We start from the raw sequence: 20,665 nt of genomic DNA, 5'->3' as shown, positions 1-20,665 counted from the left end.
TAATGAATCACGTTACATCTCGGGTTTATATTGCAAATATTCGCCTTAAAATTTTGCATGCTTTTTGGCCCACATGATTTATCTAAATGTCGAGCGGGGCCTCCATATAAAAAAGGTTGGGCACCAATGAATTAAGTGGTAAGGCTAAGTTTAGCGAGGTGCGCAAGAAAGTCATGCATTACCAGTGAGGCATACAATATTATAGGTTACATTGTGTAAGTACTGGTATAAAAGAGAAATAAATGCCTACCTTCCTTGACTGTCATGAAAGTTTAGAGCAGATACATGTAAATAAAATGGTGAGCCGGCAGAAGATATACTAATTAATAACAATCTGTTATTAAAACATGACCATACCGCTATATGTTAACGAAAATGAATGATTTTAAAAAACAATAATTCAGTAGATACTAATTAGAGCAGCAAAATACAAAAAGGTCACTCAGTTCATCTCTGAACAGCTTACTTTAAACTTTCTGTCATTATAAGAGGTATTCAACAACTAACAGAACTAACTATTTCCAATGTGATTGAGACACAACACAGTCCACAGATATTTACATACATTGTAGTACATTGTATATATACATATAATACTATGCATGTTTATGCAGTCAAATCAACAAGAGTGTTTGATATACTACGCATGGACATGTATATTATATATATACTGTATATATCAGTATATATACTTTATATAAATTGTATGTATACTGTGGTTACATATCTGTATACATATGTGATAAGTAGGCCAACCTACAGAAATACAGTGAATAGCTCACTGAATAACTCCATTAAAATTGTGGAGCTGTAATTCAACTAGAGTATTGAAATATGTTGTTATTTTCTTGCTGTAGTCACAACAGTCACCTGACAAATGCACTAGCAATAAAACAGTACGTCATTTCCCCACAACAGGGAAACAACTCAAAATAAAGATAAGTTGACCATTTTAACACTCCAGTTACATACAAGCATATTGCTCACATCAGGCACCTACAAGATAAAACCATCAGATAAATTAGACAGCAAAACTAAAGCTGCAGCGTGTGGCTACCTTTTATGTAGACATTTGCAGTCTTGCGTACAACTGCACCAGTAGAGTCTGTGACTGAGCATGTATACTGCCTTTCGTGCGTAGACTGAGCAGCGTTGGTGATTGTGAACACTTCACCATCAAAACTGCTGTCAGCTACCTATAACATAAGTGAAAAAGCAAATGCATCGGTAAGACTAGCAATAAGATCATAAGTGATGTCTGATTATTAAGGAATGCTAAAACATCTTAAACACCTACGATAGGAGACCATGAAGCCCGGCGAGTACCAACACCACCTGATGAGAGACACCTAACGCTCCCAGAGCCTCCCTGATCAACTCGTAATACCAAAGGGTCGACTGCTACTTGAAGAGGAGTTGAGGGTATTACTAAAAACAGAACATAACTCTTAATATTTGGTACCCCAAATTGTTGGAACTTGGCATACTAGTTATCTGCATGCATTACACTGCTAACATAGGAAAATATCAGTGAAGCTGCATTTTTTGCAAGAACTTGAATTTTTGAAGCTTCAAAACATGAATATAAATGCAAAAACCTATCTTCTTTTAGCTTGTATACAATAATACTTATTAGTTCATAGGTATGCAATCCTAGAAGACCCCAGTGCATCTTCACAAGGTTGTATGTCTATCCTAACACTAACAATAACACTTCTCAGGTTAAATCTATGTGCAAGCTCAGTGCTATAATCACTAGATCACGGTGGTTATGAACAATTGGACTGTGTTACATTGTACAAAAGACAAGAGGAGCAAGCTTCCTGATAGCACAGCATATTGGCAAGCATATGGCAAAATATTATTGATGCATCGCAGAGATAAACTAAAGCATCCGTGATTAATTGAAACAGTTTATTCTGATGAACGCAATCTGGATTCTAATTCATTCATCTCCAACTCTTAGCTTGCTTAATTTAAAACTTGCTTAATCATAACAATGACAACAATGATAACAATCATAACAATGATAACAGTGCTTCACACAAACAACTATTTACACGTAAGCAAAGATATTCTAATGACATAATTAGTGGTATAAAGGCCACTAGTATACATTGAAACTATTAATGAAATATTGCAGATAACTTGATAAGTGATTCAATTTGTTCAAGTTAACATTTTTACATTCCAGTTCTCATTGTTAACTCTAAGTATTTATTTACTTGGCTCTTTTGACGTATAACCATTTTTTGGAGCAAAAATATATATAGATGCAAATAGCTGCACAAACGCTATTGCTATCAAAAATTGTTGGTAGTCCATATTAAACAATATATATGCTGGAAATACTTTAAGAACAGTAAAGGATAATCGAGCACAAATTCAAGGCCTGCAAGCGACTGAGGTCAATTTTCCCGCAGTGATCTATTTGTTAACACAACTCATCATTTAGTAGCAATGATTTGTGCAGCCAAAACAAGTAACTACACCCTTGCTATGCATTTCGTAGGTTTTTATAAAGTTTTTTTGATGTTGGTGTGTGCATAACCAAACCTTTATGCAATTACAAGCGCAACAAGAAATAAACTTACTAGAACAGTTTCTATAGTTACTGTCTAGCTTGTACCCAGAGCGACAGGAACATCGGAAGCCGGTAGAGCCATCATTTCTACAGTAATGCTCACAAGGGCTGAACCTTTCACACATACCAGTATCACCTGTATTTAAAAAGCACAGAATCATTTAACTCTAATAAGAACTGGCAGCTACCTTATTAATCATATTACAAGATTTGTTACCTATGAAATCAGCTTACAGAGTTGTTGGTGTTCCATGATCAACTGTGAAAACAATAAAGATGACAAACTTTTGAAAAAGTGTATAAGTAATCTTGATAGCACGAAATGCCAAAGTAAAAAGTGTAGTAGCCTCGTGTCAACATGGATTCTAGAGTTGTGCGTCTTTGTAGCATCAAAAAACCTATAACTAAAACACCTTGCTCAAAGCATGACTAATATGGCAGTTATATACTTAGACTCCCTTGAGCTAAATTTAGACTTCCTTGAGCTGGACTCGAGCTTCCTTGGCTAGTTCATATTACACTATTTATTATTATGTACATGTATATGTCATTAAACCTTCGTGCACTCTAATAGTCTGCCTACACTCAGTTTCCTGAAGTTATATATTACATAATTCAATGTTACATAATTCAACGATATTTGGATGTGATTGAAACAATGCTCATCCTACAGCATTCATCAATAAGGCTGGTTTACACTATAATATAGGGGGTATGTTGGCGTTGTTCTTTCGGCATTCATCCTCAACTATGTCCAATGCAAACTGATGGGATCGACAAAGCCTAACGAATACGTCGACAAAGCAACACCAATATGTTAGAAAGTTTGCAGCTGTCAAACGTTTCTGATACTTCGCCGAGCATCAACGACCGCCTGTATAATGTGCACCACTTCGGCGATGGCAATTCGCTGTCGCGGATAACGTGATCTACTTATTTCCGTTTATGATGTTTACTGCTGGACTAGTATTTGATTCGAGTACGCGACAGTAAAGAGGCTCCTTCACAAAACATTTAGAAAAAAATGAGAACACTACATATATATAGCGGCATATTCGCTGAGGCAAACGCAGATGAATTTGTGATAGTGCGAACATTGTTATCATTGACGATCACTGAAGTGTTGCGGCATCAATGCCGAGATACGGCGATATAGTGTGAACCAGCCTTTAGGTAAAACGCTAATTTATGTACAGCAGCTTAACCAAACGGTGTAATAACAAGATTTGATATTTATAGCTCTCACAGGAACCCAATTTAGTCAATTTCATGAGGGGTAATAACTATATCTCACTGCAAGTAACACAAACTGGATGTGGGTATACTTCTATCCATGTTGCGGTACACACCTTTGCATGACTCCCTTAGGTTGCAGTAACACAACACTCCACTGGATCTGGAAACACATCTGGCATTGCATTCACAATCTACAAATATGCAACATGATTTGATATTTCATCCATATAACCAAAAGGTGCAGAAAAATCTATAGGTTACAAACATATTCATTCTCACATATACCAACAAACAATATTTTTAGTTGAAAAATGTTTCTGTCTAAGATAGAACGATAAAGTGCTAAAAGATTACCTCTACAGTTGTAGCTATCTATTAAATATCGACCTGATCGGCACTGACAAGTGTAGCCAGCAGAGGCTCTTGGGTTAGTCACGCATATGTCTGTGCAACGGTGCGATTTGCTGTCGCAACTGCCTGTTGGAGAATAATAATATAACAGCTAGCTCTTAATGCATTCCATGATATACATATCAATGACTCAAGACGATCATGTATCTGGTGATGAGTTATGATATCTTGGCTGCTTTGTTTTCAAACAGAGCAATGAGAGTGTCTTAATAATATTTGTGTATTAGCAGTACGTAATTACAACATTATATATGTACCAAGTCCATAAACATATGCTATGAAAGTTGAACTAATCAATACATGTATCCATATCCTTATATCCTCCCACTATGATAAATAGGTTGTGCAGCGATTTGAGCACTCATTAGGGCTGATTCCTAGCAGCAATCTACACACTATAACCATACAGTCTATCTGAAATAGAACTAAATGGACATTCATTTCAGATCACGCGCAGTATTTATGTCAACTGAGTATACAGAAGGCCCTGGACCTTTAAATATAAACCCATGATACTTTTTTGCCCACGTCCACTGACCAAATGACTCGAAGTGATTGCTGAAAAGAGAGATGAGAAAAGAAAATGATCTTAGTTTTGAATAGTCAGATGATGCACTATTTCATTAGGTTTATATCAAAACATATAAGATGAAGAGTGTAATACCTTTAATGCATATCAATGAGAGTACATGAAAATTTTTAAGCTACACAAACATAAGACGTCGCGTCGAGTTACCGTTACAGTTTATGGCAGACAAAATACCTACTTTGTACGGAAACTGTTGCAGTGTCTTGTACGTCTATGCTACCATCTCTGTAACGACATGTATATCGCCCAGCATCCTCACCTCGTGCCCTTGTTATGCTCAGTCTACTGCTGAATCTTGACATAAGACGTTGCTAAAATAGAAAATAAATAAATATGAAAATTAATTCTCGGAACTGAGTTGTAATGAACAGATGTTACCTGACAACATTACAGTAATCTTAAATTTATCAGATTGTTTGAAATTGTTACAAATGAATAATGAATAAGAGTGCTTAAAATTATCTGGCCATTTTCCTTCAGATCAACCTTGTGTTTATCTGAAATTGTTGTCTAGTGCCTTCAATAGGATTTTACGCATATATAAAAGCAAGTATCAAATAGCACTAGCACTCGTCCTCAGGTTATAAACTAGCAGATAATCGAATCATGTAACTCTTGGTTCAAAGTTGTTGACCTGAATCTAAAACACACTGAACAGCTATGCGATCAAAACTTGCAACTTGCAAATCGTGCTGCAAGCAACGACATTTATAATCACTTTGCAACAATTGGGCTCTCTTCAAACTCCTAAAAAAATAAAAACTTCTTTCGTACTGATGAATGACAACAATTAGTTGACTTGGCAATTGTAATACCGATAATAGTTCAATAAAGTTCGTGAAACTTCATGTAGTTAAAACCAGGAATATTACAAAAACAGATGAACAACTCATAACAAACTCAGCTTCAGCTAAACAAAAACCTTATAAAATATAGACTGAAATCAATTGATCAAATTTATCTTAGCTAAACTTTTGTTAGAGTCAACGTGTTACAGTTCAACTGATGAAACATGGAACTAAGGGGTGTGCTGTGGATAGTAGAATTAAGATTCAACTTTTATTGTATGTATCTGATATGATAGCGCAAAAACTAGCGACGAGCATACATGGTAGATGGTCAACAGCAAACTATCAGTGCATGTACATGTACAATAGCACAGAATGTTACACAAATACAGTAAGTACCCTGATATGGGAAGGAAGAGGTCTACCATCATCTCTCTCCCATCCTAGGTTTCTGGAGTTGCCAGTATTCAACGTGCATGTGAGACTAGTAGAGCCCCCAATGTTCAGATCTACTTCTTTAGGGGTCACTGTTACTGACACGTCTAACAAATAATGAAGTGTTCAGGTGATTGCACAAATTGTATTTTCACAAAAATGCAATATACACCAAATGATAAAATTCCACAAGGGCGAGGGCACGTATGTGTGTGACTCATCATCAGATGTTTTACATTAATGCCATGAATAACAGCAGCTGGGTTGCATCTATTCGTATAGGAATAAATGTGTGGGCAGGGTGTGAGGGAGTGTTACAACTGGGATTAAGAGGTAACCTTTTCCTGGTGAAAAAGTTGATGAGTGTGTATTGTGTCTTGCTGAAGTCCAGGAGCAGTGGTATGAGAGGTAGGCAAAAAGTTCAAAAGGCTATCATTTAGATACAGTTAGAGGGTAAGATGGCAAGACTAACTGGTTTTAAAGCAATGGTAATGGTAGTGAAGATGAAAAAAATCCATGGAGTATATTCAGCAGTAGGTAAAAAGGTGAGATTGCATAAAAATGTTGACTTGTGTTATACCCCCCCTAAGGCTCAAATGTTGACAAAATTGTCAAGCTAATCTTTAATGAATATTGCTAGCTATTTATAAACAGAAACTTGCAACAAGCTCTTGGAATTTTTCAAAACTAAGTCTTCGTTAACTCTATCGATAGCGCAATGAACAAGGAAATCAGTTATAAAAACATTCAGGTTTCCAAATTGGTCGTACATAAAAATGGCTAGTGCTGCTAATTTTTAATACAACCGAAAATAAAAAATGAGATTTATTAGTAGCAAACCACCTGTCGGAGGATGTCGATACAAGTTTATCCGACTTGAATATAACAGCAACATCAGATTTGATTCATTTCAACTCATGGGTGTTTTAGTTACGAAAAACAGATGAACCAGTGCTTATAATTGCAAAAGCATACAAAATTTTTAATATACGACATAACACATGATCAAATATTTGACTCACGCCTGAAGTAAACTCAAGCAAGCTACATCCAGATATTTCTTTAACTATTGCAGTTTCCTATGTGAAAGTGTAAAATTATTGAAGAATAAATAAACTAAGACCTAAGTTATTTTAAACTTTATCTAGTTTACACTAAAGTAAGTTGTCCCAAATCTATACTTCCACATTGCCAAGCTTAAATTTCCCTTTGCGTGTTTTGAAGGTTAAAAAAATTAAAACCTCTTATAATTACTTGATTACTTCTTTATCAATTTATTTTATTACATTTTTCTATAATGCCCTTGATTTAATAGTTCTATTACTGAGCTTTCGTAGGTCTTTGAAGTCGATCATATGTCTTACAAATTATTCCTACATATACTCAAACACACTACTGTTTTAACATATGAGACAACTCAAAAAATGACTCAAACTTGTACATAGAGATTTGACTGTATATACGTATATATCCATACATAGAGCTATCGAAGTATTTGATTTTATTGGAACTGTTGTTCCATGTAATGGAACAATATAAATAATTAAAAAGCTCATCACACCAGTCTGATGAGAGCAATTTCTAGATTAGTTACGGCACATTATCATTTTAGTACTCGGGCTAATAAAACAAATGATGATACTTAGCATTGTTTAATCAAAAATGAAGAATTAATTTTCTATTGTGACTTTAATTGCAACATTATTTTGATAAAAGCTAGTTAAATCTTTAAATCCAAATGTTATAACTAAATTGGTTTTGATATAAATGTGTGCTAAAGCTACTGAACAAAATTTTTATAACTGTCAAGTTTAGCAATGATACAATGCTGTTGACAAAGACTTACCAGCGTATGTTCATCAATCACACTATGCAAGACAGAAACAATTTACTTGTGCTTATGTACGCACAATAGTGACACAATACAGGAGGCATACATTTTACCTATATATTTTCAACAATCACAAAATACATTTAGAACGCGAACTATCTCAGCGTAGTCGACAAACCACAGAATACAATAGGTGTAAATTTCACTTATATATACTCAGTAACCACAAAATACATTAGGAATACATTTTACTTACATTCACTCAGTAATCCCACAATAAATTGTGCATACAATAACTTACGCACATGTATGTTCAGCAAACCTATTACAACAGGCATAAAATTTACCTATACATGTTCGGTAATTACACAATACAATACGCATACAACTTACCTATGCATCTTAAATAGTCATAGAATGCAACATGCATAAAACTTACCTATGCATGTTCGGTAATTACACAATACAATAAGCATACAATTTACCTATGCATGTTCTGCCATCACTGTTGAGGAGCCTGTTAGGAAGGCATCGACATTCATAGTTTTCTGGCCGTTTTGTGTTTAAGACACACAAATCACTGCAAGGTTTCGATGACTTGCAAGGGTCATCAGCTATGAATAGTTAGTGAGAATAGAAGCAGGTTGAATTAGTATGAGAAGGGTGGTTAGAAAATCTTGCAGAACAAGCAGGCTTAGATAATGTTCATACATATATGTACATACATATATATACATACATATATATACATACATGACTGAACATACAGAATACGGGTACATACAAAATACCTGTACATACATGTATGTACAGGTATTGTACATGTACATATATACATACAGACTACCCATGGTAAGTTCACAAAGTAACTTACCGATCAAATCAAGTTAACAAGTCATCAAGTTACCAAGTCATCAAGTTGTGTTGAACACAAAAAAGACAATTTGTGAAATGATGACATAGTAAATATTGTATATGATTTTATAAATGAAATAGTGTGAAAAATAAAAGAAATCTTTATTTTATTATTATATTTATAAAATTAAGGGTCTAGTGAGATGAGTATATCAGTCAAACTTTTATATTATTCTTTAATTATTTTATTAATTAAAGCTGGAGCCCTTAAATATGTGACAAAGTCTACAGGTTTTTTGATAATCATTACAAAGCAGACTTTTTCTTAGACATAACTAGTTTTTTGAAGTGTAGGTCATATTTGTTCAGCATGCTTATCTATGAGTAAGCATGTCAGTAAATAAATATGAATTACTGTTGTTGCGACTGAGCAGCCAACACTCGATTTGGCTAACTCAAAAACATTATTTTGTGGACAATTTATTATTACTGCATTAGTTTATTATATCCAAAGAATTTGTATAACTATGTTTAGATAGTCTAACATTTGCGACAGAAACAAATCTTGCTGTCAGCATAATTATGGACATGTTGCAATCAAACGTTATTTTTTCAAATGTGCATTGCAAGAGAATTCATGTAATTTGGCATTTGCTATTTTTGCTACTGCAACATTTTGATAATTAAAACTGCTTCATTCAAATTTTTCTTTTACAACGTATGATGAAATCATGTGGAAATAACACCAAAAAGTTTTGAATTTTTTTTACATTTTATAAATACTAAAATAGTCCGCTTGTCAATTTTCCCAACAACCGCTTACATGAAACAGTGCTAAGGTATCAGCAACAATGATGAGGACAAACAAAAAATTGAATCAATATGTAGTCAAGGTATTACTGTAAAAAGTTAATAAACTCTTGCAACAAACTTCCCTAAAGCTGTAATTACAACAGAATAAAACCTATTAGTTTTCTCATTATTAAATTTAGCTGAAGCATTTGCAGTCAGTCAGTAGTAGACCTTAGATATAAATCAGCAAAGATCAACTGTACCTATGCAAGTCCTGCCATCTGCGCTGATAAGCATACCAGCTGGACAGGTACAAGTGTATCCATTGACATTTCCAGGAATATCTGTGCAGTAATGGGAGCAGGGCCTCAGTCTTTCACAAGCATTGACTGTAAATATTCCATAACTGAACTTACAACTTATTGCATATTGACACAAGATAAGGTCGAGTGTAACGGATTTAATAAACTGAAATTTATGCATAATTGCATCGATCTAAAAGCCAATATGAAACTGGTGGAGTTGAACTTTTAAATATATCTTAAATCAACAATAAAATTGTGAGAATGGAAGAAACGAGTGAGTTTAAAAGGAAATGATAAAATAATACAAGCGCTAATGCAAAACTATCCTACATGGGGAATATTTAGGTGCAACCTCAGATAGGCTTGATAGCTATTATTACCTGTACAAGTTCGCCTGTCTTGATTTAAAGACATTCCTGTAGGACAGTTGCATATATATCTATTTGGGTCATTGGTGTCATCACGACATGCGTGTGAGCATAGTTTCAGTCTCTCACAAGCAGGAACTACATGTAATGTATATAGCAAAACATGAGCTCATAGAAAATCTTAAAAGTTGACTTGCAATAAAATTCACATTACAGTTATTTGGTATCAAAAGATTCACCATGTCTTACTCTGTTGTGTTAATGATGCCAAATATGTGGAAATGTGATTACAAGCTCTTAAAAGCTCAAAAACGAAAAGCTGCCGTAGATTGGAATCTCTTTATTTCGATGACGTAGCCATGAAATTTGGTTAGTGTCTTGTCACGTGATATTCTCAAGTGAATTGAAAGGCCAATGAAAAGCTAAATACAAAACTTATCGTAGCACTAGTTTATGACAAATACTTCGGGTTTTACCGAAGACCCCATATCAAATATAGATGCTCGCTACTTTACAGTTTTTTTTCGGCATTATTCAATCGTCAAGTCGTAATCTGATCACGTGACCCAATACTTCGCAAATAATTTTTGCAGCACTTTTCGATTATCACAAGTGACCAATAGGGCTCGTCATGATTATCAGACAATGATATGTACTCCTTCAAACTAAGGTTAAAAAATTAAACGAATTTTTACGGTAAGTTATAGGATATCACTGCTCAAAGTGACAGCATTACGATGACGATAAATTAGACGCGTAAGAACGATAGACATGGTTTTATTGAATGCGTGAAGTATATTTGTGAAAATATTTCGACGAATACTGTTGCATGAAAGTGTAAACAGAAACCATCTCTCACAACTACATCACATTTGAGCCGTTTTGGAAAGAGAATCCAAACTACGGCGGTCTCGTGTGGCTGCGATTTTCTGTTCGTTTTTGAGCTTTTAAGAGCTTGTAATCACCTTTCCACATATTTTGCACCTACAACACAACAGAGTAAGACATGGTGAATCTTTTGATATCAAATAACTGTAATGTGAATTTTGTTGCAAGTCAACCTTTAAGAATATATTGACTAACATGGCCATGCATTTGGAGTTGCTGATTTAATCAAAGATGCGGGGTAAAAAACTACGTGATAGGTTGTAAGCCAGTCAACCCTATGGTTTGGTTTAGAAGCTGCTTATGCACTACACGCTACTGTAGGACTCAGAAAATAAAACTAAGATGATAAGAGCGTGAAGATCCTCTCATCATCATGTAAAAATCCAAACAAATACCATGTATTACTGAATGTAAGTAACAGTTATCAGTTTTAAGGTAGCATTAGCCTGTACGACACCCTATATGACATCCTGTACGACACCCTATATGACACCCTGCATGACAACCTGTACAACACCCCACACAACATCCTGTACGACACCCTGTACGACCCCCTGTATGATACTATGTGCGGATTTAATAAACTGAAATTTATGCATAATTGCATCGATCTAAAAGCCAATATACAGCTGGTGGAGTTGAACTTTTAAATATAATTATCTTAAATCAACGATAAAAATGTGAGAATAGAAGAAACGAGTGAGTTTAAAAGGAAATGATAAAATAATACAAGCGCTAATGCAAAACTATCCTACATGGGGAATATTTAGGTGCAACCTCAGATAGGCTTGATAGCTATTATTACCTGTACAAGTTCGCCTGTCTGGATTTAAAGACATTCCTGTAGGGCAGCTGCATATATATCTATTTGGGTCATTGGTATCATCACGACATGCGTGTGAGCATGGTTTCAGCCTCTCACAAGCAGGAACTACATGTATATAGCAAAACATGAGCTCATAGAAAATAATAAAAATATATTGACTACATGGCCATGCATTTGGAGTTGCTGATTTAATCAAGGATGCGGGGGGGGGAGGGGGTAAAAAACCACGTGATAGGTTGTAAGCCAGTTGACCCTATGGTTTGGTTTAGAAGCTGCTTATGAACTGCACGCCACTGTAGGACTCAGAAGATAAAACTAAGATGATAAGAGTGTGAAGATCCTCTCATCATCATGTAAAAATCCAAACAGATACCATGTATTACTGAATGTAAGCAAAAATTATCAGTTTTATGGTAGCATTAGCCTGTACGACACCCTGCATGACACCCTGTATGACACCCTGTGCGACATCCTGCACGACAGCCTGTATGACACCCTGTATGACAACCTGTACGACCCTCTGTACGACACCTTGTACAACACCTTGTACAACACCCTGTGTAACACCCTGCATGACACCCTGTACAACACCCTATGTGACACCCTGCATGACACCCTGTGTGACACCCTGCATGACACCCAAAATTGGCATTACGCTCATAATATCGCTCATAATATCGCTGGCTTATCACTTGAATATTTGTATATTTCAACATTGCTGAAAAATTAACAGTAGATTCATTAGGGTTTTCAGTGATGTTCAGGAATGTTAAATAAGCTTCTATGATTATTGGTTCCATACTTCAAAGGTCTTGAGTTTAAACGTTAAAAAGCCATAGGCCTATATATTTCCTAGCAGGAGTCAGACTACAAATACGGTTAAGTTTGCCTCAGTCACAAAGTATGTATTTTACCAATTAACAGGAGATGTTTGACTACGGAGTACTCAGCGCATCGGTATGGCAGTGTTGTGTCAATAATAACTCATATCACGCACACGAACACACGTGTACAGCGCATACACCAAACACACCTGCGCCACACCAACCCATCCACGCGCACACACACACACCACACACACACCATGTACACACACTTTCTCAACTTCTGCAAAAACATATTTGTGATGTATAACTTTCTCAAAACAAGTTTAACCATCTAAGACCAAAGCAAAGCACCAGCGAAAAATGAAAACATGGAACTAAAAAAGCAGACGATTGAATGAAGTAATAAGTAAAACCTTCTGCGTTAAGTCTGGGTTAAAAAACTAAAACATTAACATTGTGTACAAAAAGTTTGCAGAAAAAACAAAAGAAAAAATTACCTAAACAAAGCAGACACAATCTATTAAAAATGCAATTGATGGGCTTTGATACTAGATATAAAGGGAGTTTGTTTGAAAACAGCTTAGGATCGATAGAAAAAATACATTTTTATGACTTCAGTGCTTAGTAGTCTAATATTTTATTTGCTAAAATGGCGAAGTCACTTTTTTACTTGCATTCATACTTGACTCTGCATCAGGATTAGATATTTATGTGAAAGTCTGGAAAGTGATGACCCAAACAAATTTTTCGCATTAAAGGCAATGTCGTATCTCACAACATGCAACATATATTTTCAAAAAGAAAACAAACTATAAGCATTTGAGTAAACATACTGCTAAACCGCGTGCCAATATCTCACCTAAGCAACCTCGCTGGTTAGTGTCTAAGCTCATACCCGGAGGACATCCACATCTGTATCCTCGAGGTTGAGTCTTGTCAAGAATACAGGTATGTGAGCAAAGGTATCCAAATTCAGCGCATGCGTCAGCAGGCACCACTACCAAATGTAAAATTTATTTAGCTTTTCATGTGCAGTTAGGTTTCCATGACTAAAGGTTTAGTAAATGCATTTGGAAAATACCATGAATGTATTTGTAAGTTGGCATAAAAGAAGAAATCAATTTTAATAACAAACCAAACTAGCATTAATATAAATCTAAAATAATTAGTTGCGAACTTTGATATAGTGTCCAAGGAATCTAAAAGAACCTTAAAATTGACTCATCAATGCTAAGTTTTAACAAGTCTAATTATAAAAAAAACCTATTTATTGGTCGAAATAATGAGTCAACTCTTTCACTGTCACAGCTACAGTTGAATTTAGGTAAGCCGACGTACATCTAAATCATCAAAGGTAGTCGCCGCTCCAATTGCAAAATTTTATCATTGTTGTATAGTAATCCGGTGACTCTCATTGTCTATCTTTGTTTAGATATGGTGATGCATACAACTCATGTCGACAGAAAAAACGCGTTTTAAATGCTTCCCTATACTTGATCAACGATAAACTTGCGAGGGTAACATGCTTCATAAAACAACTCGAGAATATTAGCAAACAAGTCGCATGAAGTTCTAGACATATATTTTCTCTAATATAATATTGGATTTTAGCTTGCATACTTTTTTCCTGAGTCAGAAATAACACAGGAAAATGACGCCTTCATTCATACATGGATCATTCGGTTTTAATTAATGTATTTTTTTCATAGAGTTAAAAAACAGTTAAAATGTAATTTTTGTATAGAGTAGTCATCTGGAAATTTTTTGAGTAACTCTCTTCGTTATTATAGCAGATAATAAAGCAATTATGGGAAGTTGTCATTCACTAGAAGCCATTTAGACATTGCCACAGCTTTTTAATACTAAGTTTAGTCATAGTGACTCTAATCAGAAAGCTGTTTAAATAAATGGTAAACGCTTTATAAAGACTTCTAATTACAATTTAGAAATGTATGATAGGTGTAGCAGACTTTTTTACTCAAGATGATGAAATACATCATTTGGCCAGTTTGTTTGTCATGATGATAAAACAAGTTTTAGGGGATGTATAAATACAACGAAAAAACATTAGTTTTAATTAGTTTGTTACAAATTGTTTAATATTAAGCAAAACAAAATGTTTCTGAAAGCCATAAGTACCAAATTTAATCCAGAATGAAAACAGTTTGGAGACTAAAATTGAGACAAGTTAATTCATGTATGATCTGAGTTGGGGTTCTCTAAGTTTTTGACTGTTTAAAATGTCTCTTGCACATTATTATTGTTAATTTGTTTATGCATAACAACAATTTATTTATGAATTTGACACGCAAACAGATATGCAAGATATAAATATTTACATATAATCTTTTTAAATAGCTACGAGCAGAATAATAAATATAAGAAAGAAATGCCCCAGGCTACTTATGAGATTTGAGAGAAAGACAGCAAAAGCAAAACAATTTGCCCTATTTCAATTGGTATAACCATGGTTTAGACTTCTTAGTGCCACCAAATGCTGTAACTCTTACACCTTTAGATTATGAGGAATGAAAGTTTGTAATTTTCTATCATCTCTTTATTAGATCGGAAAGCTGTACTTTAGATTCTGGCATTACTATAACTAGGCCAAACTAAAAAGTAAGAATTAGTTTTATTCTGGTTGATAAACTCTAGTCTTTGAATAACTCAAACAGATAAAAACTGTGAATACCTTCACAAGTTCGCAAGTCTGACTTGAGACGCATCCCTGAAGGGCATGAACAAGTATAGTTTGTAGGACTCCGTAAATCGTCTTCGCAGTAGTCTGAGCATGGCCGTAGTGCCTCACAGGGACCTGCATGTAGATATAGAACTATGACTATGTTGAAAATACTCCCTACCAACTTATAGAAACAGATGTACAACTAGACCAAACATAAATGAGCCACATTTTAGTCTTTCTGGAAATAGGGTTGAGCATGTAAGAACGAATATAATTTAGAAGTATTATTTATACAACTACGTATTAAAAAATTCTTAGGGAAAAAAGAAGCCACTACTTTTTAATTTGATTCCAAATTAAATACTGAGAGGCTAAAAACAAGAATAACAAAGGATTTTGCATTTATTTTTCATGACTGTCTTTTTCACACAGAAAAGCAATATCTGCACTTTGTAAGACAACATAAAAAGAAAACTATAAACCCACAGTATAATTATTTATGTTTATGAATACTAATTGTCTGTTTAAAACTTAATAAACCAGCCAAAGAATGCGCTTATGTTCATAAAAATAGAAAATGTACCTTAGAAAACCAAAGACACTTTTTGCAGGGTTAGGTTTTGTCGAGCATAATATTCCTTACTTTACCGGAGTTACCACCTTGAAATATTTATGGGTATTATTGAAACAAGCGATATCGCCTTCTTTGTTCACTTGTTTCAACTATCAGCAGGATATAGATTTGTCTGCAGCGTTTAAGGCCAATAGCTAATTAGTAAGAGTAGATAAGAGATTAAAATGAGAAACTTGCATCACAGAAAGAAATATTAAAAGACTCAACAACATGAACAAAAATTCCTCTAAGATACAGCAAGTGGATTCAATTAGTAGAAAGAATAGAGAAGCAACTATAACTGTGTTTCCAAATCTTATGTTTTTTGTGTGCAGACTATTACCCAACTGATATCTAGAATTCAGTAAAAACGTGGTATGAATTAGTTAAATGTATGAAAATGTGCTTCTGGTAAAATGGATAGCAACAAGTAGTAATGAAAACAAGATAGTTTGTACTTGAGAAAAGCAATGAAGCAATATTAACTTGCAACCTTAGCCAGTCCAGCCCAAAACTACTATTCAAATGTAGGGGCCTAATATGCTCAATCAAAATACTCCTCTGATTTTCTCTAGTAATATACTTTAGTAATTAGTTAAATATAACAAAGAAGACTGGAATAGCTGAGGGCACTCATTGTGGTAATAGAAATCATTTGAGCTCTTGCGGAAAATGTTAAATATCTCCCACAGAACAAGCACTTGAAGATCATCTAGTTTCATGAGAATAAGTAACTGTGGCAACACCAATCGTTTAAAAAGTTATTAAAGGATCATAAAACCGAAAAACTATGTAGCTTGAAGAGTTTTGCAAATAGAGCAAAAGTTCATGTAAGATCAAGTAAGTTTACATGTATTACTTGTAAACTTTGACATAGGAGTAGTTGCTGTTTAGAATTAGACATGTTGAACCTTATCAAAGATCAACCAAGTTTCAGGTTTGTTTAGATTACATTGACATCCTTTGTATCAACTAATTTGCAACTAATTATTATAGAATTGTATGAAACCATTTTTTTCTATGGCCACTCATAAGTATAGTAACAGTATGTCCTAGTTAAGTACATATATGAGTGGAATTATCAATTATTCCTTAAATTAAATTCATTTTATGAAACATCAGTTATTAAACATTGAAATTTTTATTTATCAACTTCCTTATATTTTTCATGCTTAGATTAGGTTAAATGGTATACTATAAAAAATTAATATTGAATTTTTTATTTATTTGTCAATGTTAGTTTTTTTAATGTTAAAATCTCTTTCCTCGCTTCAAAGGAGAACAATTGACTTTTGTTTATCTAGCATACCTGTGAAATACGTATATTAAATCTTGCATCACTGCTTGCAAATGATGAAAACTAAAAAGCCATGTCCAATAAAACTATTCTTAAATGACATATTAATGAAGGTACAAAATAGGGTCTTACTTCATCTGAATAACGTCACAATAGGATATGAACAAATCCTATTTCAATCAAATATTAACTCTGCAAGTAAAGTCATCAGGTGTTTAACTGTAGAGGTTTAATAGTGACACTTTTCATATACAATAGTAAGCAAATGGTGGTTCTTTTGTGTATTAAAACTGACAAACAAATCATGCATTATTTAGATGTCTTTTTAGTTTACAGGAACTTGGATATACGTATCTATGAAGTTGTCTGAGACAGTAAAACCGACCACGCCTACTCACCCTTGCCCACTACATAAAACCCCAGGGCTGATACTCCCCCTTTAAAAAGCCCATTAGGTTTGGCCCAAAATCACGTTTTAGGGGGTTTTTCAGACCATGGGGCACTGTCAGTGAATTTGCTACTTTAGGGGGGTTTCCACAACCAAGCCAGTAAAAGGGCCCATGCTCATTAAGGTTTTATTCAGCCACAGTAATACCAAGAAATTGCACCGAAATTCCAGTCTTAATTTTAATGCAGATAACTGCTGCTTGCTTGCTGGCGGGAAAGTAAGGGAAAAGAGACAGTCGACACTGCATCATCTTAGCAACCCTTTAGCAATATACTCAGAATGATTGATATGATATTTATTTCATTGATATTCACTGTTTTCCTTTGTAAATGAAAATGATGATATTATTATTATTATTGCATAAATCATATTGGATGTTTAGCTGGGCATGGAACCTGGGCGCCCTCTAGGGAACTCCCAGTGTTTAGGGGGTGTGTTTCAAATTGACCAACCAGGTGATTGGGGGTACAATATCAAAGTCTGGGCCTATCCAGGTGGGTGTTTCTTTCAGAGTATCAGCCCTGGGCATAAAACTAGTTAGTTATACATACCTGGTGGTTTTCCATTTACAACTAGTCGGACAGAGTCCCTGACACTCTCACCAAGATAGTTGTAGGCAACACAATGGTATACTCCAGCGTCCGATAATCTGCAAAATAAGCAGCACTAATAAAATAGTGCAACCAGCCTTCATATTTCCATTACGGAGAGCCAATGAGCTTCCAATCTTTCAGGGACCAATGCTGCAGAATAAAAAATGGCTACTCTAAAATTTTCTTACAAAGTATCTGACACTGTTTTTACTTTGCGTTTTAGTTCATTTACGTATAAACCAAATAAAAGGTATACCGAAATGAGTAATTGACTTTGATATCGCTTTTCTTCAAAAATAATACTCAAACACTTTCTACACTATGTTTAAAAGTATTGGGCTAGTGAAAAGTGTGCCATAGTCATTGTAGATCACTTTTCCACATACAACTACTAAAGACATAATAGAAAGCAGAGGAATAGGGAATGTATCCACAGCATCCTAGAGTCATAATGTAGAGTTACGTCTATCAGATTATTGCAGAAGCATCTGTAGAACTCTTACACTTTTTAATTCATAAAAATTAAAATTTTTAATGTACGCATTTCTAATCCCCATTGCAACAATCCATTAAAGATTTTGAAAGCTTTCCTTTTTTAAATTAGTTTTTTAATGTAACAACAAACTTGACAAAAGAAATTGTCCTCGTATTTTTTAATAGTTGAAAAACTTAGCATCTTAATAAAAGCTATGATAAATCTTGTTATGGTCTACCTATATTTCAGCTTTGGATTAACTGGTAATTATTTGTAAGTAGTCATAATGTTATTCTATTCAAATGGGTTGTTATAAGAGATCTCAGTAACAATAACATTTTAAAGCCTTGAGGTAACAATCAAAATAATCACAAAGTTAGACAAAATGTTTCGCAAAGCATCAAAAGGTCGCAGGGACACAATATTAGAAATGTTGTATTAACTCGACGACATTCTCTAACAACTATGGCTACACAAACCCATTAATGAATAACCTGCACAATGCATTGGCAGATATCAAGAATATTGTTCCAGTGAAATAATTAAAATCTACAACTCCTTAAACTGAAAATGCAATTTTATAACTAGATGCAGCTATTGGAACCGATAAAATATATGGAACATTTGAGTCTTACAATAAAAAATATAACAGCAAAATATTTTGACACTGGAGTGAAATTTCACAAAAAATCGATCATCAAACAAAACTAGTTATAATGTTTATTGAACCTCTTATTGGTTGTGATCAATTATTGATGAACATGATTGAGCTAGAACAAAATGAAGCTAAAAGTGACAACAATTGCCATGAATCAATAAAAGTGAATCAATGCCATATCCAACTCATTCGGCTACCATTCTGCCGATTATGTAGGAGCTTTGTAGTATGACTATTGACAACATAAGTTGATTCATTGGCTGTGTGAACTGGGCATTTAAACAGCCACCACTTTATTACACCTAAATAGTAGCAAATGGGTTTCTGTCATAAACACCTTATCTCACTGCCAATTAAATTAATGATCAAGTCTGCTTTATTTCATGTACGCCTTCGGTAACATAATCATATTATAAAAAACTGGGAAACAACAGAAGAAGTCATCATGGTGCCATTTGAGACCATTATGTTGCAATAATATTAAACTGCTATTCTATAGCCATCACAACTACTCAAAGGCATGGTCATATAAATAGTCACTAAAAATACATGTAATACGGCTGTAATTGTGGGCCACTCAATTTGGCCAATGAAAATATTACACTTGCAAAATTACAAAGAATAGTTATGAAGATATTGTCATTTTTGTAGTTGTTTGCCTTCAGTATAAAGTATAGTGCAAGATTCAATTTCTCCTAAAACGCTTTGATATTACCTGCATACTTTTGTATATACCTATGTAGCAATAATGGTAGCTCATCAACAGCTACATGTAGGCACAAAACACTCTACATGTCAAATAAGTAGTTGTCCCCTCTAGTCTGACAACTCCTTGTTAAATTTCTGGCCCGTTTACTTATACATAGTTATACTTCTACTTATACATAGTTTACATTATGCAAGAACAACCACAAGCACAAATATTGCTTTGAATATTTTTTGAACAAATTGCTCTACATTGTGCTTATAACTGAATGTCAATTCGAAAAAATTACATACACTAGGCTTACCATTAGCAAACAATGTGCCAAACAAAACAGAATACAACCTGTTATTGCCTATCAAAACAATGTTAACAGTCATATCAACATTTTGCTTTGTATGAGTACACTGGTAAGGTACCAGAATGCAACTTTGTCCAAGATCATACACATGGAAGTGAA

General features: G+C 34.3%; 1 protein-coding gene across 1 annotated transcript in view; it reads right to left on the bottom strand.

The window, feature by feature from the left end:
• The window catches only part of LOC137405079 (basement membrane-specific heparan sulfate proteoglycan core protein-like), a 38,896-nt gene that overhangs the window by 10,037 nt on the left and 8,194 nt on the right, over positions 1–20,665 (bottom strand). Inside the window, exons 3-16 of the mRNA XM_068091304.1 lie at positions 18,328–18,425; positions 15,428–15,550; positions 13,595–13,732; positions 11,893–12,013; positions 10,207–10,262; positions 9,785–9,910; positions 8,360–8,488; positions 6,008–6,150; positions 4,999–5,131; positions 4,175–4,297; positions 3,934–4,011; positions 2,595–2,720; positions 1,298–1,428; positions 1,058–1,196 (exon numbers count right to left, since the gene is read on the bottom strand). Coding sequence (XP_067947405.1) covers positions 1,058–1,196; positions 1,298–1,428; positions 2,595–2,720; positions 3,934–4,011; positions 4,175–4,297; positions 4,999–5,131; positions 6,008–6,150; positions 8,360–8,488; positions 9,785–9,910; positions 10,207–10,262; positions 11,893–12,013; positions 13,595–13,732; positions 15,428–15,550; positions 18,328–18,425 — 1,664 coding nt within the window. The remainder of the gene's footprint in view (positions 1–1,057; positions 1,197–1,297; positions 1,429–2,594; positions 2,721–3,933; positions 4,012–4,174; positions 4,298–4,998; positions 5,132–6,007; positions 6,151–8,359; positions 8,489–9,784; positions 9,911–10,206; positions 10,263–11,892; positions 12,014–13,594; positions 13,733–15,427; positions 15,551–18,327; positions 18,426–20,665) is intronic.

The sequence above is a fragment of the Watersipora subatra genome, chromosome 9 (assembly GCF_963576615.1).
Source record: "Watersipora subatra chromosome 9, tzWatSuba1.1, whole genome shotgun sequence".
NCBI classification, from domain to species: Eukaryota; Metazoa; Bryozoa; class Gymnolaemata; order Cheilostomatida; family Watersiporidae; genus Watersipora; species Watersipora subatra.
The sequence above is the reverse complement of the archived record's forward strand: the minus strand, read 5'-3'. Positions and strand labels throughout refer to the sequence as shown.